This window comes from Lagenorhynchus albirostris, chromosome 1 (assembly GCF_949774975.1).
Source record: "Lagenorhynchus albirostris chromosome 1, mLagAlb1.1, whole genome shotgun sequence".
NCBI classification, from domain to species: Eukaryota; Metazoa; Chordata; class Mammalia; order Artiodactyla; family Delphinidae; genus Lagenorhynchus; species Lagenorhynchus albirostris.
Window position 1 is genome coordinate 88,311,994 of NC_083095.1, and position 21,120 is coordinate 88,333,113.

General features: G+C 40.5%; 1 protein-coding gene across 4 annotated transcripts; it reads right to left on the reverse strand.

Moving 5' to 3' along the window:
- Nucleotides 1-936: 936 nt before the first annotated feature.
- Nucleotides 937-16,308, reverse strand: GATM (glycine amidinotransferase). 4 transcript variants are annotated; one of them, XM_060149252.1, is made up of 11 exons: nt 14,437-14,555; nt 12,558-12,624; nt 8,531-8,748; nt 8,241-8,436; nt 7,205-7,395; nt 6,084-6,221; nt 5,778-5,942; nt 4,430-4,493; nt 3,853-3,969; nt 3,676-3,740; nt 1,143-1,896 (listed from the first exon to the last, which is right to left on the reverse strand). In XM_060149252.1, the coding sequence occupies exons 3-11, from the start codon at nt 8,567-8,569 to the stop codon at nt 1,747-1,749; spliced, it is 1,125 nt and encodes a 374-aa protein (XP_060005235.1). In that variant the 5' UTR covers nt 8,570-8,748; nt 12,558-12,624; nt 14,437-14,555; the 3' UTR covers nt 1,143-1,746. The 4 variants fall into 4 exon arrangements, with proteins under 4 accessions (XP_060005229.1, XP_060005235.1, XP_060005241.1 ...); XM_060149246.1 differs by lacking the exons at nt 8,531-8,748; nt 12,558-12,624 and adding an exon at nt 16,135-16,308 and having other exon boundaries at nt 937-1,896; nt 14,437-14,655; XM_060149258.1 differs by lacking the exon at nt 12,558-12,624 and having other exon boundaries at nt 14,437-14,573.
- Nucleotides 16,309-21,120: the final 4,812 nt, after the last annotated feature.

Consider the following 21,120-nt stretch of genomic DNA (forward strand, 5'->3'; position numbering starts at 1 on the left):
GGAGCAGAAAAGCTGAGGGAACTGACACCTGACGGCCTCTATTTTCTCTGTGAAAAATGAAGCAATATGGTAAGAGAACAAAGTGAAGGTCTGGAATAGCCACTGAGGAGAATGTGGAGGGGTGTGTAATAGAATTGCAGAGTAGTATTTAAACCCAGGAATATATCCCCTAACTGTGCACCAATCCACATGATTGTAAGGTTTCTTTTTTTTGCGGGCCTCTCACTGTCGTGGCCTCTCCCGCTGCGGAGCACAGGCTCCGGACGCGCAGGCTCAGCAGCCATGGCTCATGGGCCCAGCCGCTCCGCGGCATGTGGGATCTTCCCGGACCTGGGCACGAACCCATGTCCCCTGCATCGGCAGGCAGACTGTCAAGCACTGTGCCACCAGGGAAGCCCCTGTAAGGTTTCTTAAGCAGGATTCAGTCGAGTGTAGAATGGGCAGGTATTTCTGTGGTGCGTGAAAAAAGACACTAGGCTACAAAGGCACGGTCGAAACCCATGACCACTTCAAAGTACACCTCCCCCCATCCCCACCCCACAGATTTTTCATGGGTCAAAATACTGAGTATCTAGAGAATGGAGACTTTTTTCCTCTTCTGGGGCCTAGGATTAGTCCCTTATATTCAGAAGACATTCAGATATTGTTGACTGATTGGATTAATTAATAAATAAAATCTGACTCTGCTAAACATTTCTGAATACAAGCATTAGGTTTAAATTTTTATCTACTAGGGGTGAATATATTGAATAATTCAAAGCATTAGAACACTGTTTCAAGAGCTATATTCCCATAATTTACTTATGCTTAAAATGATTAGACTGATGCCAAACTCTAATAAAACCCATTCTGTAACACAGAAGTTTATTAGAATAAACATACATGTACCGTATCCAATGTTAAAATTATTTCACATCGCATGTAGGTTTTACCTCCATTCGTTTTTTTTTTTTAATGCTTTTAAAGTCTGTGCTTTAAATAATTTGCACATCTGTAAACAAATCTTAGATGACCAAAGATGCAATGTATCCACTAGATACTGAACATCAAAATTTAGGAATTGGAACTGATAGTTATATCCTATTGCACTAAATATTCCTCTAAAATTCTGGACAGAGAAGAAAAAAGAGATTAAAATAAATCACTTGAAATGAGGTAAGTTGTATGAAAAGGTTTTTAATAGCAAATATCACCAATGTTGAGATGAGAATATTAAAAATATTCATGGAAAAATTCACTTAAATGTTTGCAATAGTCTAGGTTATTTTTAAAAACAAAAAATTAAAAATTACCAAAATTCCTTATTAGAAAAAGAGACAATTACTGGTTCTAGAAGATCTGTATACATTCTGAGTCTTTTATTTAGAAAAAAGAAGTGATACAAACATTCACAAGTTTAGCAAAAAGGAAAAAAAAAGTGACTATTAGGACTAACATTTCAAGCTGCCTTTTGGAAAGAAAATTAAAAACAGAGGTAGATGGTTAAATATATTAGTAGCCAAGTTACTCAAATGACTAATTTTTGTTTTGGTAGACATTCACCAAATTTTTATGCTTGAAGCCAAACAGTAAAATATTTAGGAGAAGAGAGTAAGATCTAGCACAGGTTATTTTCCTTTTATCAAAGAAAAATAATAAAAATAAACCAGGCTTAAGACCCCTGTTATGGATATGATTGTATAAAGTACTACAGTTCATGCACTTTTTAAAGCAGGAGAATGAACCTTATCCCTAAGCTTCCTAGTTTTATTTGAGGCCAAGCCCCAAGCCCCAGCAGGCCTGGTCAATCAAAGTAGGACTGTAGGGTGCCTCGGCGCCGGACATCGCAGGTCCAGCAGTGGAAGCCTCCTCCCAGGGAATTGGCATTACGAATGTTAACCTTAATGGTACTGATACCTGCATGGAAAAAGAGAGACGTGGCCAGTTAGATGGACTCACATGAAGATTCTTCTATAGAAATGAGCCTAAAAATGGGTAGGAATACTATGGTTCTAACCCTTAAGTCCACCCCAGGATAGTCTTTCAATTTTATTCGTCAATTATATTTCATCTAATCTATTCCACTGCTAATATAAAACCTTCACCAGAAAGTCAGCAGAGACTCTGAAGTCTATTTTGTTCTATTGACTATTCACAAGTCAACAGGTTTCATGAGTGGATATATCTGACAAATGTTCAGAAACAATCCAAATAGTAAAATTTCAAGGCCTTTTAACTACTTTGTCAGACTGTTTCTAATTTTACCATGTCAATTTAGTAAGAAAAGTATAATTTAGCCAACCTGAAAAGTTGACTTTACCTACCCACATATAAGCAGAGTTTATCTGACACAATTAGCTTGACCAGGCCACCTTAAGGAAACAATGGAACAGAACTCATCTGGGTTGTATGGTCATACAGGTATCAAAGCTACTCAGGCAGTTAGTTTAATCCAGCACCATTTGTATTAATATGGTTATGATGTACATGGCCCAGTCAACCAGTGGTATTTTGGAAGAATCTGTTGTGTTTGGCATAATGGGGTTTTAAAAAGAAAATCTATTCTCCTCTCTCAAGGAATCCATGATTTTGAGAGGAAAGCTAAGCTACAGAGTTGCTGAAGGGCCCACTGGTATAGTTAGAAAGGCAGCATGAGTCATCTGGAAAGCCTTTCATGAGAAAGTAAGACTGAGCAGGGCTTTGAAGAGTAAAAACAGGGTTTGGACACAGGTTCAGGAGTGGGCTTGGGATAAGAAGTGGGCTTTTAACCATGAGCATGTGTTTCCTGATAGAAAGACATATCTATCTTAGTCAGATGGCTAGAGCCATATAACCTTGAACTGGAGAGAAGTTAATTTGCTTTAACAAGTTCCCTATGTTCAAAAAGACTTTATTAAAAACAAAATTATAAATCAGATATTTGGTACTTAATAATATTTTAAGTTGAGAAACAATAAAATCTTAAAGGACAGGAAACTGAACCCAAGCAACTGGCTTATTTAACAAAAGCCACGAAAAAAAAAGTGGGATAGCATTACAGGTGAAATCATTAGGTTGGGCTCAATCTAAAACTAATGGGCTAATCTTTTTAAACTGATACTTCATTAAAGAGGGATGTTTCAAAGGGGCAAACAATATCTTCTGAGTAGTACACCTGAAATATAAGACATAAATCAAAACATGACTTGATTTCAACAAGTGTACTGCCTGGCTTTATTTGACACTTAGGATATGTCAAGTAGAATGATAGTGATAAACACACACTTCTGCACCCTAATAACAGCCATATGAAAATTCTTTAAATGCTTTTCTCAGTATAGAATAACTGGTCTAAATTTTGAATACCACGATAAGCAAATTCCCACCCAAGTAATAACCAGTTCTGCTTTTTAGTTCAAAGCTGAAATGATTTACTGACATCCTCTATTGTATTTCATTACTTTGTTCACAGTGCTTATCACACAGATAAGTCACTTCTATATCTGTATCCTTATACGTCCTTTAAAATATGTAATGACAAATTACTTTTAAAGGACCCCAACAATTTCTTATTTGGTGAAGGGCCAAATCATCTATATGCTTATCTGCAAAGGGGTAGCTCTCCACACTTGGGCACCGGGAAGTTAGATAAGTCATAGAAGACTGATAAACTTATTGCTTAGGGGGTGTCTAAGGAGCCTGGGATGCATCTCCAACCTTTTGAGGTTGTGATTGTTGAAAAGAAGTATATTGTCCATCTATGAAATAACAACTTGGTACTTCTAAAAGGAACAGAAATTCAATTAGATAAATCATACATCAGACCTAGCATGTCATTTCTTCTCATTTAATATTTTTGAATATGAACATGTTTCCTTTATGCTGGGTACATACCCAGCTTTTCAAACATCTTTTGAATCGGGACTTCGTTGGCATCCACCATAACACGCTTTTCATCTAGCATTAAGACATTCATGGAAAGCCATTTGGACGACATCCAGAGTGGGTGATCTAAAAATAGCAATAACCGTTAAATCATGTCTGCTGTTATTCTTGGTTAAAGCAAGGATTCAGAAGTGAAGAATATTCAAGTGACAGCTCAATTCTTTCAATAGTTCAGTTTCCCTGTGAAAATTTATTTTAATCTTAAGACTATCTGTAAATGTTATGAATCAATCCATACTCATTACACATTTGAATTTCACCTTGTTGTCTTTAAAAAGCCATTTCTTGCTTTCCGTCAAATTGTTTTGTACTGATTTTTCCTGTCTTTTCATTTTCATTTTCTATGGAAGGAGAGGTTGTGAACACAAGTCCAGCCTTGTTCTAGTACCCGTAGTGCCAAGCACCAGTTTACTGCTACCAGAGAAATATTCTAAATTGCTAATATGCAGGCTGCTGTCTATAGGTGAAAGATTCTTGGCCACTGAAGTAATTATTTTAGGCTATGAGTATACAAAAGTAAACATACCATCTGGGATGACTGGTATTGGAGGAGTAACTATGGTCCATCCTGCTTTCTTGAAAAGATCAATCTGCAAGACCAAAATAAAAAAAAACCCCCCAAACCCAAAGAGGCTTAAATCTATAGATACTATTCTTATCATTCTTGGTCTCTGATAGCCCTTATGATTAATAATTCTTTTTGAGAAGCTGTCTTCTCAACTGCCAAAATTTAAAAATTAAAATTTCAGAATATTCGGATGATTTTGTCTGAATCTTAGTTAAAATGTACATAAAGTCCTCAGATTGCCAGATTAAAATTAAAAAGTAACAGAAATGTTAAAGCTTTTAAAAATATTCTTGTGCTTTTCACAGGTTTCAGAGATTTTTTAAAAGACCAAAGGTATTTTCCTTGAGAAATTCTCATTAAAGAAAATGAAAATATTTCCTCTTACTTAGTTGTAAGAAAACAAAATATGACTATGTCAAACCCATAGTCCATCCACTTCATAGTCTGTCACTTTGCGTCTGTGACCATGGTATAAAGACAGATGTTAGGAATATACTCCCAAAGAACCATAACTGTCCCTAGTGACCTATTATAACCCAACCATCCCTAGTTCACATACCCACTTAGTATATAAATTATATTAAATAAATATTTAATAATATATATAATTGATTTATGTAAATTATATATAAATAAATTAAAATGAAGTGAATAAGTAATCTTGGTCATTGGTCTAAATATATAGAATAGAAATGAACAGTGATACGGTAAAATAGTGAATTTTGCAATGGCGCACTGCAGCCCAGCAAATAACACAAAATCACTCACCGCCCAACTGGAAGTAGGGGGCAGCGGGCAGAAGTAGGAAGCTGCAGGGGGGGATAGACCTGCTGCAGTGCAGTGGCTCTGCTCCTCCCCTGCAGGGTGGGCCTGGCTGAAGGGAGCCCCACTGGAGAGGGAAGAAGACACCCACTGCCTAGTGGTGTTACCCCAGACATGCAGAGATCATCTTGTTTGCAATTCATCTGCTGAGGAACCTCGGCTGCAAGTTATGAGATAATACCACTCTGTTCAATAAAAACACACACATACGCACAAACTTGAGGCTCTGACGGCAGCAAGCAGCCAAAGTCAGAGTCTGATGACACTACACTAATTATCACGGCTACAGTGTATATTTCTGAGTGTTGGACATCCTGTAGTAAATATAACATAAGCAATCCAATGTTTGATCATAATAATGTGAGCATTGCTGAATCTGTCGTTTAGAACCATTAGGAAATCACGGAAGTGCTTAAAATAATAGTGGCAATTCCTTCAGTTGCCAAACTCTCTTGATTTTCCAGAGTCCTAAGAACTCCCCTACCTGGTGACATGGTCGGTCAGGATTGGAAAGCACAAGACCGGGCCCAATGATATTGAAGGTGGCATCAATGTGCATCGGATTGGGGTCTTTAAAGGAGATGATATGCACTCTGTAGTCTGGAGCGAGATGCTTACGCATCCATTCAATGCCCATGTAGTTTGTCACCTGAAAATAGAAAAGGAGACATAAACCTATAAAGATTTGGTTCTATGTTTAGATAACTAAAAATAGGATGAAAATATTTTAATTTTGGAAATTTAAAATATAATAATAAAGTGAGAAATTTCCGAGGTAGCCTTTATCCACCTGGCTTCTCTGTGCAAAGATGTCTCTTCCAGCTCGAATGAAGTCAGCAGCATCAAAGCATGGCTCGAACTCAGTCGTCACAAATTTTCCCTGAGCAGCCAATTTGTGTCTGTCTTCTACAGAATGGATGGGGTAATCCTAATTGGAACAAGAATGAACACACACAGTGCCTTGGTTCGTGAAGAGATGACTCATAGGGCCTTCATTACTAAGAAAATTAGTTCAACATCATCATTTCCTGAAATACTACGGCCCTGTGCTAGACTGAAACAGGCATGGGAAGATGTAGGCCCATGCTAAGCAAACCAAAATAAACCAAACCACCAACAAAAAAATGAAAAACTAGGCATGACAAGTTCCTGATACTTGGAAGCAAGTGGTACAGAGGCAGTAATGAAACTGAAAATACTCCATGACCCATCCATTGATTTATGTATCTATCTGCAGTACTGAAAATCTGCAAGATGAAGTCATTCTGTTCTTTTGAAAAAGGAGGTTGGCCCTGAGCCTAACTCATACCATAAAATGCGATGCCATGCATCCCCTACCAACTTTGACTGGGTATGCGGTTGGGTAATAGATTCATTACTTACTTATGTCTTTAAACCCATAAAGGGTTTAAAGAAATTTTCGTTTTTTGATTCCTTCTATAAGTGATCAAATAGTAAGTGATCTAATAAGAGACATATACTTCCTTTTACTGTGAATATGGCCTACAGACCAAATTCTTTTTCTAGAAGAGGCTGGAGTTCAGCCTAGCGACTGTTCTGTCTCCACCAATGAATAGCTGTGCGCCTTTAGACCAGTTTTCCTCCCTGTAATGGAATGAAACTACTCCCTCATGAGGTTGTTGTGAAAAGTAAACAGGACTGAGGATGTAAATAAAGTACTTAGTTCAAGATCTGGCACATGGTAAACACCAATAAGTGTTCGCTATTATTATTACTGTTATTATAACTTATCATTTACTGTTATTTTCATCATAAAACAATCAGTTTTCGAAAAGTAGGTCATCTCAGCTTCTGAAATACATAATAAATACAAGGTATCAGAGAATCTCTCAGTCTCTGTGGATTGTTTAGAAAAGTTACTGAGAAGCTCTCCCATAACTGGGGACTTACCTGGTCATAAAGCTCATCAGCCATTGTGGGCTTAGGAGCTGTTGTCCACTTGGCCCCGCGGCGGAAGTAGTCTTTGATAATTGCTCTGTACGCGCGGTACTCAAAGAAGCGAGCGCGCCAGGCCATGGGAGCCTCGATAATCTCATTTCCCACAACTATCAGGATGTCTCGAGGCATCGCACCATATAAACCTGTCAGGCCAGAAAGTTCCAGAGCAACTTCAGTGACGCTAATTTCCAAGACAGAAGAGTCTACATCATGTGATTTCATTCTTTGGTAAAAAAATAAAAATTACAGAAAACCTATACGTGTATATGTACATAATTTTACGCAAATGAAAAAATATTAAATGATACATCCTAGACTGTTAACATGAATTCTGTGTGGGGATGATGAAGCCAGGCCAAATAGAAAAAAAAAAAAAAAGAAAAGAGAAAAAGAAGCATCTCTTGTTCAAAGACATCTTGAACCACCAAGTTTTCACCTTTTGTAACTCCTAACAGAGTTTTTCAGGGAATATCAGTACCACAAGATGAAAATTGGGCCAAGGATCACTTATACAACTGTAAATTAGAACACACCGAACTCCGCAACTAAGGAGCCCACCTGCCACAACTAAGACCCAGCACAACCAAATAAATAAATAAATATTAAAAAAAAAAACACACTGAACTCAGGCACAAAAACAATCCTGCAGCAGTGTCAGTTAAAAATAAGATGGGAATGTTTCTGTTCCCCTTTTAATTTCTGTTCTTGAGGAAAATTAAATGGAATCCACTGGTCTTATGTAAGGAAATGCTCATGAAGTTTAGAAAAACTGCTTCTTTCAAGGAAATTCTAGATTTACAATAGAGTTTAAAATGTGTACATCTAAGTCTTACCAAAAAGAACCAAACTGTTCCTAAATAATCTTTAAAGTTTTGAAGGATTATTAAAACAAAGGGATCTCTGAGAAATAATCAGAGCTTTCTCCTTACAGATTGAGAGAAATTAAAAAATTAAGACTCTAGCAGTTAAAGTATCCAGTATCACTTACCCGTAGACTCAAAATCAGGAGTTTTATACTTCAAGGACCAGTCAATGGTGTCAGGCCTCCTCACTGTCACTCCTTCCATTTTTAAAATATTGCACATTTCTTCAATTTCGGCAACAGCCTTTTTCAAATGATCTTTGGGAAAATGATGGCCCCCATACTTTTGGTAAAAAGTCCAGTACTTTTCATATGTGTTGGCCTAGAACCAGAAGAAAGTAAGTGAAATACTTACAGGAAAAAATTACAGCTCAAGATAGGTTCATAGGTTGTGAACAATTACTTGTATAACTTACTGGAATTGAGACTGAGACCACATCTGGTGCAGTGTTCATCCCCAGAACCAAGCACACTGACTCTGGGAAGACACTCAATATTTGTTGAATGAAGATCTCTAAATTCTCTGGATGTTTTGAGACCTTTTGTTCCTTCTGCCTGAGATCTCATGCCTTACCACACACAGCATGTCTGCCCTCACATGGGCTTGGAACGCTCTTGGGCCACTTTTTACATGCTTCATAGACAAAATAGGACATGGACACTCCCATTAGATAGTCTCAATGAAATCAAATAAGAGAACAAACAAAACAGCTTAATAAAAGCACACCTACCTATACGAAGATAAAACCATGGGCTACCCAGGCATCCCAGAATTCTGTCTAAAAAACAGCACTTCAAGATACTTTGTAGGAAAATAGGACACTGCTCCCTTAAATGTTAGGGACATACTCTCAACTATGCTTTGTTTCTCTTAAAAAGCCATTATTGATTATTTTCTCATTCAACAGAATCACCACTTGGCAAACCTGTGCAGCGGTGCAAGTCTACCTTTAGTGCTTCCTACACTTCCCTGCCAAAGTGTCTCTCCCCACCAACCTCTCTTCTCCCAATCCATCTAAGCTTTCATAGTGCTTCAGGTCCTTTCACCATAAAAAGAAGTGATTTGAGGGCTTCCCTGGTGGCGCAGTGGTTGAGAGTCTGCCTGCCGATGCAGGGGACACGGGTTCGTGCCCCAGTCCGGGAAGATCCCATATGCCGCGGAGCGGCTGGGCCCGTGAGCCATGGCTGCTGAGCCTGCACGTCCGGAGCCTGTGCTCCGCAATGGGAGAAGCCACAACAGTGAGAGGCCCGCGTACCGCAAAAAAAAAAAAAAAAAAGTGATTTGATAAGCAAATCCCCAAATTTTTAAGTAGCTGAAAAACAAATCTTAACATTTAGGAAGTGTCCAAGGGTTATACGCATTTTAAAAGACAACTGAATGGAAAGCGGTTGAATGCTTTAAAAAGGCTCAATCAATTTGCTAAAAATTACTATTGAATTAGGGTAGGTACAACAACTATAAAATACTGGTTTTCAAAAGTGGAACAGTCTGGAAGGATTCTTCATTCAGATTGTTTTCCATGTGCAAGGTTCTCAGTCAAATTAAAAAATACATTGGGAAATGTAGGAGACACACATGGATATAATTTATTAAGACACACAAAGCAGAATTCCAATCAGAAGATCCAAATGCTAAGAAAAAGCCTTGGACCTTCATCAAAAGATTGGCAAAGCAACGTACATTTATATGTTTTAAGTTTTTAAAAAATGTTTAAAGCAGGTATTTTTATTTTATTCTTATTTTTAACATCTTTATTGGAGTATAATTGCTTTACAATGGTGTGTTAGTTTCCGCTTTATAACAAAGTGAATCAGTTATACATATACATATGTCCCCATATCTCTTCCCTCTTGCATCTCCCTCCCTCCCACCCTCCCTATCCCACCCCTCTAGGTGGTCACAAAGCACCGAGCTGATCTCCCTGTGCTATGCGCTGCTTCCCTCTAGCTATCTATTTTACGTTTGGTAGTGTATATATATCCATGCCACTCTCTCACTTTGTCCCAGCTTACCCTTCCCCCTCCCCATATCCTCAAGTCCATTCTCTAGTAGGTCTGTGTTAAAGCAGGTGTTTTTAAAGTGTTTCCTTATATCATTGATTAACCAACCACTAGTCCTAATCATGTCCGATGAGGTTTCCATTATTACAAATCAGATAACTTCAGACAGTGGTAAGTGCCATAAAGAAGGGGAAAGTGGGTAATGAGACAGACTATCTAGATGTCTAGCTCCTTAATGTCAAAGACCATGTCTCTTCCAGATTATATGTCTCTACTTCCACCTCAGCCTGATAAATATCAAACATATGGAAGCAGACCTGCCTCTTGTTAGTTCAATACCTAGGTTCACATCAATTAGGCTGGAGCTGAGCCTGCTGGGGAGGGAATAAGAATCTGAAAAACAGGTCTTCAGCAAACAGGGAGATGCCAGTGAAGCTCTAAAACAGGGGCTGGCAAACTAAAGTCCATGGGTCAAATCTGGACTGCTGCCTGTTTATGCAAATAAAGTTTTATGGAACATAGAAATACTCATTTACATATGGCCTGTGGTGGTTTTGCACTACAGTGGCAGAGTTGAGAGTGGAGTAGTTGTGACAGAGACCTATGGTCTGCAAAGCCTGAAACATTAATTATCTGGCCCTGTAAAGAAAAACCTTGCCAAACCCTGTCTAAATGATCAGTTAGTTGCTTTACTTTTGAAGATCTATAGGTAAACAATAAGCTCAATTTCTGGCCCATGAAAAATGTTATCAGAATTAAAAATTTGATTGCTTGTTAAGATCAATCCACTCTTTTAAAACACAGAACAAAACAAGAGCACTCTACTGTTTTCTACTCCTAGGAGGTCCTGCAGTAGCAACCAGAGGAGAGGATAATAATGACTCTTTATATTCCTCTCAGACACATCCTGGTACTACTCATCCATTCACCACTTCCTCCTTCTCATGCCAGGCACATCTCTAACAGTCCACGAGGGGACAAGAAGTCTTTGAAAATTTAACACTGGGTGAAATAGTTTCTGCTGCACAGCCATGTTTTCTTGCTGGACACATTCCAAAGTATCCCATGTGACTATTTGTGCAGAGTGAAGCTTGCTTGATAAATATAAACTTCCCTGGGAGAAAAAAGTTATTTGAACAAGTGTGAATTCTCTTGTATAGTTCATACTCTGGCTAAGGTTGAACAAAGTCTGAGTGATCAGGCCAGACTACATTTTCCAAGAGGTAGTTGGAAATTATTTACACTTCCTTTACAACCCTGCTAAGTAAGTTAGCAATCATTTACCAAGTGTCTGCAAGATAAAAAAACACTGTATTAAATGCTTAGCATGGGATGTTTTTAATAATCTGTTGCAGACATGTGGCTGCACTCCTAGAAACCTGATGGTCTTTCAGAGCCTAAAATCCTTTAGGGGTGTTTGCCAAATGAATTTTAAATACTGTCTTTGGAAGGCTAGGAAATCTCAATAGAAACATTATTTATCCAGCTGCAAACTGATATTACATTAACGTTGATCGACTTTGTATTTTTTTTATTAATTTTTATTGGAGTATAGTTGCTTTACAATGTTGGGTTAGTTTCTGCTGTACAGCAAAGTGAATCAGCTATACGTATACACATATCCCCTCTTTTTTGGATTTCCTTCCCATTTAGGTCACCACGGAGCACTGAGTAGAATTCCCTGTGCTGTACAGTAGGTTCTCATTAGTTATCTATTTTATACATAGTAGTGTGTATATGTCAATCCCAATCTCCCAATTCATCCCACTCAACTTTGTATTTTTAAAAGGTCCTTTTATCAAGGGCTTTAGAAAAAAAAGACAAAAGCAAAACAAAAAGCACATATTTGATGGAAAGTATTCACCATGTTTGCAGAATAAAAAGCCACATAGCTTTCAAAAATTGTGCTTCCTGATGACTATGTTCCTCATTCCCATAAAATTTTTCTAGCACTTACATCTTCCAACATATCTTATGCTCTAACTGCCTATAAATGGTTTACTACACTATTTTGTATTTCATTGGTCCCAAACTGATTAATATATCTGTCATTCTTCTCCAACTAGAAAGTAAGACCTTCTAGTTGGCCATGCATGTCTTAGATTTAATTTCCTCTCCCTCGATACCTAGTTTCTTATGTATCATAAAGCAGAAATAACCAGACAAATGAATGAAATCAATACTGCTAAAGCTACTATTATCTACAATTATTATACCCTCAACAGACTTGGCAAATTGCATCCATACAACTATAATGAGTTGTAGTTTTGTCCTTTAAAAATAAGTAACATGTAACCTTTTACCTTCCTATTTAATCTCATTAGGTAGATAGCAACCCTCTTAATATCTTCATTTTAGTGAGGCCCAGAAATTTGTGGAATCAAGATCACAAGGTCAAATAGCTGATTAACTGAGATTAGCGAATAAGCTTTTATCAAATACCTAATTCAATCCTGATCTCCTGACTTCAGCCTGGCACACCTTCCAAAAGTCCATGAAATTTCAAAATCTAAAATCATAAATCAAGTGACAAAGAACTCAAAATAATGTCTTAGAATTCTGATTCCATAAGATCACATGATATAAAAGTCAATTATTCTAAAGACAAATAGAAGGATAAATTATTGCTTGAATTTGAAATTTAATTCCACCCAATTAAAATGGTTAGGGGATGGGACTTCCTTTCAAGAAAAGACTTCAGGGCTTCCCTGGTGGCGCAGTGGTTAAGAATCCGCCTGCCAATGCAGGGGACACGGGTTCGAGCCCTGGTCTGGGAAGATCCTACATGCCACGGAGCAGCTAAGCCTGTGCACCACAACTGCTGAGCCTGCCCTCTAGAGCCCGCGAGCCACAACTACTGAAGCCCACGCGCCTAGGGCCCGCGCTCCACAGCAAGAGAGGCCACCGCAATGGGAGGCCTGCGCACCATAATGAAGAGCGGCCCCTGTTCACCACAACTAGAGGAAGCCCGCGCCCAGCAACAAAGACTCAACACAGCCAAAAATAAATGAATAAAATAAACTTATTAAAAAACAAAAGACTTTAAAAAGATCGTGCCTTTTTAAAACATGTGGATGATACATAAATTAATCTGTTCATCAAATTTCAAATATCAAAACCAAAGGTAGTTTCAGAACAACTAGAAGAAGTTATGACTTTTTCTATTACCTTCTCTTCAAGGTCTAACTCAAGAATTATTTTCTTCGTTTAGGAAGAAGACTTCTTAACTATTCAGCATTTGGTCATTGCTTTTCCCTTAGCTCTCCTGGTATTTGAATTCAACTGCCTTGCCAGCTAGTTGCCATAAGATACTTAGTATTAGTCTTCATTTCTACGTAATAAACATCATACCTCTCCAAATGGAAAACAAGTTCTTTTGTGCTAATAACTCTGGAGCCCTGAGCCCACGTGCCGCAACTACTGAAGCCTGCGTGCCTAGAGCCCGTGCTCCGCAACAGGAGAAACCATCGCAATGAGAAGCCCACGCACCGCAGCGAAGAGTAGCCCCTGCTCACCGCAACTAGAGAAAGCCCACATGTAGCAATGAAGACCCAATGCACCAAAAAATAAATAAATAAGCAAATTTATATATAAAAAAATTAACTCTGATAGAAGCTAGAGGTGGTTTAGAGAGTGCAGCAAATAGGGGAGACCAGTTAGGAGTTCACTGCAATAGTCCAGGCAGTAGATGAGATCCTGACCTAAGGCAGTAGCAGAGGGATGGAGGTAAGGTTCATTTTGATAAAAGACTTGTTCGATCTTGGAGAATGGATGTGGAGGATGTGACTGAAGGAGAAATAAATAAAAGTTTTAGCTTGAATAAATAGGAATGCCCAAAACTGAAAGGAAGGAATGAAGAACGTCCCAGTTTTGCAGAGTGGCTGGCAGCTGAACTCAAATGTGCCATGTTTGAGGTCCAGTGGCAATATCCAGCAAGGAGTTTAACGTGTTCATATGGACAGAATTCAGGAGAGAGATCTGGACCAGAGTGGAGGGGTGGGAGGAAGCTATGAGAACAGCTACAGTGAAATTCTGTTCAGCCCAACATTACAGACCGCAAAGGAAGATGTGAGGAATAGGGAAAGAACTAATATCCCCCCACCCCCCGAAACGGTCTCCCCAAACCTGAAGGAGGGAGTAATCATTGGTGTAGATAGTGTCAAATACTGCAGAGATGCCAAGTAAGATATCATCAGCCACTGGATCTGGGTAGTCTTGGGTAAGCTAAAGTGAACACAGTTACAGAGGAGAGTGGGAGCAGAAGCCAGACTGCAGACCATGAGGAATGAACCCGCTCAGACATGTGAAACCCTGGCTTTACCTTCACCTCCACAGTGAATGGTGGAACACAGGCATTTTCTGCTCTGCCCACTATCACTTCCTCTAAGGGGTCCCATTCGTTGTAAGAGGAGACAGGGCAGTCCTTGGGCAGAGGATCAGTGGCCTTGTCGTCAGCTGCACAGGAATTCCGGGAGGAAGCCGTAGCTGCCTGGGTGCTCTGGAAAGTTCGCTGCACCCATCCCGTTACAGTTCTTCCAAGCTTCCAAGAACAAAGAAAAGATTATTGTGTGGTCCTGCACAGTACTTGGGGGAGGGGGAAGTAGAGGTAGGATGAAAACCCAGAATAACACAGCCAGGCATTTAAAATCTTTTAGGAGAATGTAAACCGAGATGTTAGTGGATAGGTGGGTAGTGGGGTTACAGATTTTACTTTTGTGTTTATACATTATCTTTTTATGTATTATGTTAATTGGTATAACTCTTTAAAACTTCTCAGAAGATTTTGTCCCCAACGACCATACACCCCCATTTATATCTCGGAATGGTTTTCTGCAATCAAGCCTTAAGCAAGTTTTCTGCAGATGATGGGTCACCCTTCTTCCCAGAAAACCACAGAAAGTGGCTCCGGATCTCCCTGCCAACTCCAGCTGGGGAAGGGAGCCTCCTGTCCCTTTCAGTACCAAAGGTTACTAGTATTAGGATCCTCTCCCCCCGCCCCACGCAAATGAAACTATAGAAGCATTTTAAATGACTTTATCTTTCAGAATAATCAGCTTCAAACCATCAATTTGTCCTCACGGACACACACTTCACATTATTTGGCACTGCAATTATGAGAGAGTGACCAAGTGCCACAGGCTTATTTTACAGATGGTCCACAGTACCCTAGGCAAGATAAGGATTAACTAACCCAGGTACAAACTTAACTAGGAAGGAGATCTAAGAACTTCAAAAAAGGCTTTTGAAAATGTAGAGCCCATAAACTCTATATCAGGGAGAGTCCCCCATACACTGGGCAAACCTCAACCCCACAAATCTCTATCCGGTTCTGTTAAAAGCCTCAGGAAGGAGGCAGGAGGGGAGCCAGGGTGGAGACTAAAAAGCAGGAGGGAGTGACAGCTGTTCTGAAGCCAGTTGCTGGCGGAAGCCAAACTGCCTGGCTATTCCCGTCCCAGGAGCTAGGGAGGGTTTGCTGCAGGCGCGTGCTTGCATACCAGGAAAGCGGAGGGCAGGACCGGGCAGAAATCTGGGTACAGACCGAACTCGCTCCAACTCCTCTCGCGACTCGGGACTCCACGTTACACTTGGAATGAGCCTGCTCGCTCCCCCTCCGTCCCCAAGTCCCACTTCGCCCCTTCTCCCGTCCATCCACGGTACACGCATGCCCAACTCTCTGCCCACCCATAGCGATGAGCCGCCAAAAGGCCGCCCTTTTTCACTAAGCGGTGTTGCTTGTCGCCCTCGCCCCCTCCGGCTGGGGAGGGCGGCGCCCCCCGCGCTGACGGCCAACGCAACCCGAGGCGCGTAGACCGCAGCTGTGCCCACTGGGTGTGGCCCCAACGCACGCCCCCTTCCCCTGGGACACCGCCAAGCTTCCGGCAGCCGGCAAAGGCTCCTGAAGCCGAGCTTCCAAGGGGGCCCAGAAAGGACAGGGTCGTGCAAGGCTGGCGGGGGAAAGCCAGGAAAGGAGAGGGGGAAGAGAGCACGCGGCTGCCCGATGAGGCGGCGGCGCACGCACCCGAGACCCGATGTAGTGCACCGCTTCGGCGCCGCGGCTCCCGCCGCGCAGACACCGCACCCGCAGCATCGTCTCGTGCCCGCCTGGTCCACAAGCCGACTGTGCCCAGCGCTCGGCCACCTCCTTCCGAGTGCCCCGAGAGCGCGCCCGCAGCAGGGTGTCCCGGTGCTCGGCCTTTTGTAGCCTCGCCCCGCCCCGGCCGCCCCCCGCCTCCTCCCGCGCGCCCCCCCGCCTCCCGCGCGCCCCATTGGCTGCCGGGAGCAGGTGGCGGGGCCGCGGAGTGCACGGCTGCGCGCGGGGCCGCCCGGGAGTTAGAAACGGCAGGGAGAGCGGGGGACGCGGGGTCAAGTCCCCCGGGCTGGCCCTCTGTTAGCTTGTCAGTCCGCCCACTGGTTTCTGCCGAGCTCCGCCAACCCCGCCCGGGTCCGCCGAACCAGGCCCCCAGTCTCAGGGACGGGGGAGGAGGACGCGATTTCTGACGAGTCAAGTAATGATATATACATGTATGGTTTTAAATTTACATTTATGGATTTAAATATGCAAAGCGTGAGTAGAGTCTCACGTTTAAATTCATCTCTGTGCACTGATCCACTCCCCTCATTTTGCAGTGAACGAAACCACCTCAAGTTTAGGTGGCTTCTTAGGGCAACACCGGGATGGAGCCTGGAGGGGACCAAGTCTGGAACTCAGGTCATCCGCTCCCCGGGGTGCTGCGTGGTCCACCCACTAGCCTGTTACGTGTTCTTCGGAATACTTGTCGTTTCATAGTCTTCGGCCATGTGTCCCTGGCTTGAGAAACTCAGTCATGAAAATAGAGATAGATGTGGGCCAGAAATGAGGGAGGACTACAGGGAATTTTTTCCCTTCTATCTCATGTATTTAAATTTTGTTTCAATTTGATAAAGATACATTTGTTAGAAAAGTAGCTCCCAAACAGTGCAAAGTTTTAATTGCTGCAGATTTTTGCAAAACTAGAGAACTCGGTTTAACATTTATATTGTTAGAAGGAGAGGGGACAGAGTATTTCATGTCTGTGCCTACAATATATGTAATTACTTATTTTTCATAAGTAATTAAGAGCTGTCATTTTTTTTTCAGGTGGGTTCTTTTTTTTTTACACCTTTATTAGAGTACAATTGCTTTACAATGATGTGTTAGTTTCTGCTTTATAACGAAGTGAATCAGTTATACATATACATATGTTCCCATATCTCTTCCCTCTTGCATCTCCCTCCCTCCCACCCTCCCTATCCCACCCCTCCAGGTGGTTACAAAGCACCAAGCTGATCTCCCTGTGCTATGCGGCTGCTTCCCACTAGCTATCTATTTTACGTTTGGTAGTGTGTATATGTCCATGCCTCTCTCTCGCTTTGTCACAGCTTACCCTTCCCCCTCCCCATATCCTCAAGTCCGTTCTCTAGTAGGTCTGTGTCTTTATTCCTGTCTTACCCCTAGGTTATTCATGACATTTTTTTTCTTAAATTCCATATATATGTGTTAGCATACAGTATTTGTCTTTCTCTTTCTGACTTACTTCACTCTGTATGACAGACTCTAGGTCCATCCACCTCATTACAAATAGCTCAATTTCGTTTCTTTTAATGGCTGAGTAATATTCCATTGAACACATGTGCCACATCTTCTTTATCCATTCATCCGATGATGGACACTTAGGTTGTTTCCATCTCCGGGCTATTGTAAATAGAGCTGCAATGAACATTTTGGTACATGACTCTTTTTGAATTATGGTTTTCTCAGGGTATATGCCCAGTAGTGGGATTGCTGTATCGTATGGTAGTTCTATTTGTAGTTTTTTAAGGAACCTCCATACTGTTCTCCATAGTGGCTGTACCAATTCACATTCCCACCAGCAGTGCAAGAGTGTTCCCTTTTCTCCACACCCTCTCCAGCATTTATTGTTTGTAGATTTTTTGATCATGGCCATTCTGAAAGGTGTGAGATGGTATCTCATTGTAGTTTTGATTTGCATTTCTCTAATGATTAACGATGTTGAGCATTCTTTCATGTGTTTGTTGGCAGTCTGTATATCTTCTTTGGAGAAATGTCTATTTAGGTCTTCTGTCCATTTTTGGATTGGGTTGTTTGGTTTTTTCATATAGAGCTGCATGAGCTGCTTATAAATTTTAGAGATTAATCCTTTGTCAATTGCTTCATTTGCAAATATGTTCTCCCATTCTGAGGGTTGTCTTTTTTTTTTTTTGCGGTACGCGGGCCTCTCACTGTTGTGGCCTCTCCAGTTGTGGAGCACAGGCTCTAGACGTGCAGGCTCAGCGGCCATGGTTCACGGGCCCAGCTGCTCCGCAGCATGTGGGATCTTCCCAGACCGGGGCACGAACCCATGTCCCCTGCATCAGCAGGCAGACTCTCAACCACTGTGCCACCAGGGAAGCCCTGAGGGTTGTCTTTTGATCTTGTTTATGGTTTCCTTTGCTGTGCAAAAGCTTTTAAGTTTCATTGGGTCCCATTTGTTTTTTTTGTTTTTATTTCCATTTCTCTAGGAGGTGGGTCAAAAAGGATCTTGCTGTGATTTATGTCATAGAGTGCTCTGCCTATGTTTTCCTCTTGGAGTTTGATAGTTTCTGGCCTTACATTTAGGTCTTTAATCCATTTTGAGCTTATTTTTGTGTATGGTGTTAGGGAGTGATCTAATCTCATACTTTTACATGTACCTGTCCAGTTTTCCCAGCACCACTTATTGAACAGGCTGTCCTTTCTCCACCGTACATTCCTGCCTCCTTTATCAAAGATAAGGTGACCCTATGTGTGTGGGTTTATCTCTGGGCTTTCTATCCTGTTCCATTGATCTATATTTCTGTTTCTGTGCTAGTACCATACTGTCTTGATAACTGTAGCTTTGTAGTATAGTCTGAAGTCAGGGAGCCTGATTCCTCCAGCTCCGTTTTTCTTTCTCAAGATTGCTTTGACTATTCGGGGTCTTTTGTGTTTCCATACAAATTGTGAAATTTTTTGTTCTAGTTCTGTGAAAAATGCCAGTGGTAGTTTGTTAGGGATTGCATTGAATCTGTAGATTGCTTTGGGTAGTAGAGTCATTTTCACAATGTTGATTCTTCCAATCCAAGAACATGATATATCTCTCCATCTATTTGTATCATCTTTAATTTCTTTCATCAGTGTCTTATAATTTTCTGCATACAGGTCTTTTGTCTCCTTAGGTAGGTTTATTCCTAGATATTTTATTCTTTTTGCTGCAATGGTAAATGGGAGTGTTTTCTTGATTTCACTTTCAGATTTTTCATCATTAGTGTATAGGAATGCCAGAGATTTCTGTGCATTAATTTTGTATCCTGCTACTTTACCAAATTCATTGATTAGCTCTAGTAGTTTTCTGGTAGCATCTTTAGGATTCTCTATGTATAGTATCATGTCATCTGCAAACAGTGACAGCTTTATTTCTTCTTTTCTGATTTGAATTCCTTTTATTTTCTTTTCTTCTCTGATTGCTGTGGCTAAAACTTCCAAAACTATGTTGAATAATAGTGGTGAGAGTGGGCAACCTTGTCTTGTTCCTGGTCTTAGTGGAAATGCTTTCAGTTTTTCACCATTGAGGACGATGTTGGCTGTGGGTTTGTCATATATGGCCTTTATTATGTTGAGGAAAGTTCCCTCTATGCCTACTTTCTGCAGGGTTTTTATCATAAATGGGTGCTGAATTTTGTCAAAAGCTTTCTCTGCATCTATTGAGATGATCATATGGTTTTTCTCCTTCAATTTGTTAATAAGGTGTATCACGTTGATTGATTTACGTATATTGAAGAATCCCTGCATTCCTGGAATAAACCCCACTTTATCATGGTGTATGATCCTTTTAATGTGCTGTTGGATTCTGTTTGCTAGTATTTTGTGGAGGATTTTTGCATCTATGTTCATCAGTGATATTGGCCTGTAGTTTTTTTACTTTGTGACATCCTTGGCTGGTTTCGGTATCAGGGTGATGGTGGCCTCGTAGAATGAGTTTGGGAGTGTTCCTCCCTCTGCTATATTTTGTAAGAGTTTGAGAAGGATAGGTGTTAGCTCTTCTCTAAATGTTTGATAGAATTCACCTGTGAAGCCATCTGGTCCTGGGCTTTTGTCTGTTGGAAGATTTTTAATCACAGTTTCAATTTCAGTGCTTGTGATTGGTCTGTTCATATTTTCTATTTCTTCCTGATTCAGTCTTGGCAGGTTGTGCATTTGTAAGAATTTGTCCATTTCTTCCAGGTTGTCCATTTTATTGGCATAGAGTTGCTTGTAGTAATCTCTCATGATCTTTTGTATTTCTTCAGTGTCAGTTGTTACTTCTCCTTTTTCATTTCTAATTCTATTAATTTGAGTCTTCTCCGTTTTTTTCTTGATGAGTCTGGCTAATGGTTTATCAATTTTGTTTATCTTCTCAAAGAACCATCTTTTAGTTTTATTGATCTTTGCTATCTTTTCCTTCATTTCTTTTTCATTTATTTCTGATCTGATTTTTATGATTTCTTTCCTTCTGCTGACTTTGGGGTTTTTTTTGTTCTTCTCTCTCTAATTGTGTTAGGTGCAAGGTTAGGTTGTTTATTCGAGATGTTTCCTGTTTCTTAAGGTAGGATGGTATTGCTATAAACTTCCCTCTTAGAACAGCTTTTGCTGCATCCCATAGGTTTTGGGTCATTGTGTCTCCATTGTCATTTGTTTCTAGGTATGTTTTGGTTTCCTCTTTTATTTCTTCAGTGATCACTTCGTTACTAAGTAGTGTATTGTTTAGCCTCCATGTGTTTGTATTTTTTACAGATCTTTTCCTGTAATTGTCTCATAGCATTGTGGTCAGAAAAGATACTTGATACAATTTCAATTTTCTTAAATTTACCAAGGCTTGATTTGTGACCCAATATAAGATCTATCCTGGAGAATGTTCCATGAACACTTGAGAAAAAGTGTATTCTGTTGTTTTTGGATGGAATGTCCTATAAATATCAATTAAGTCCATCT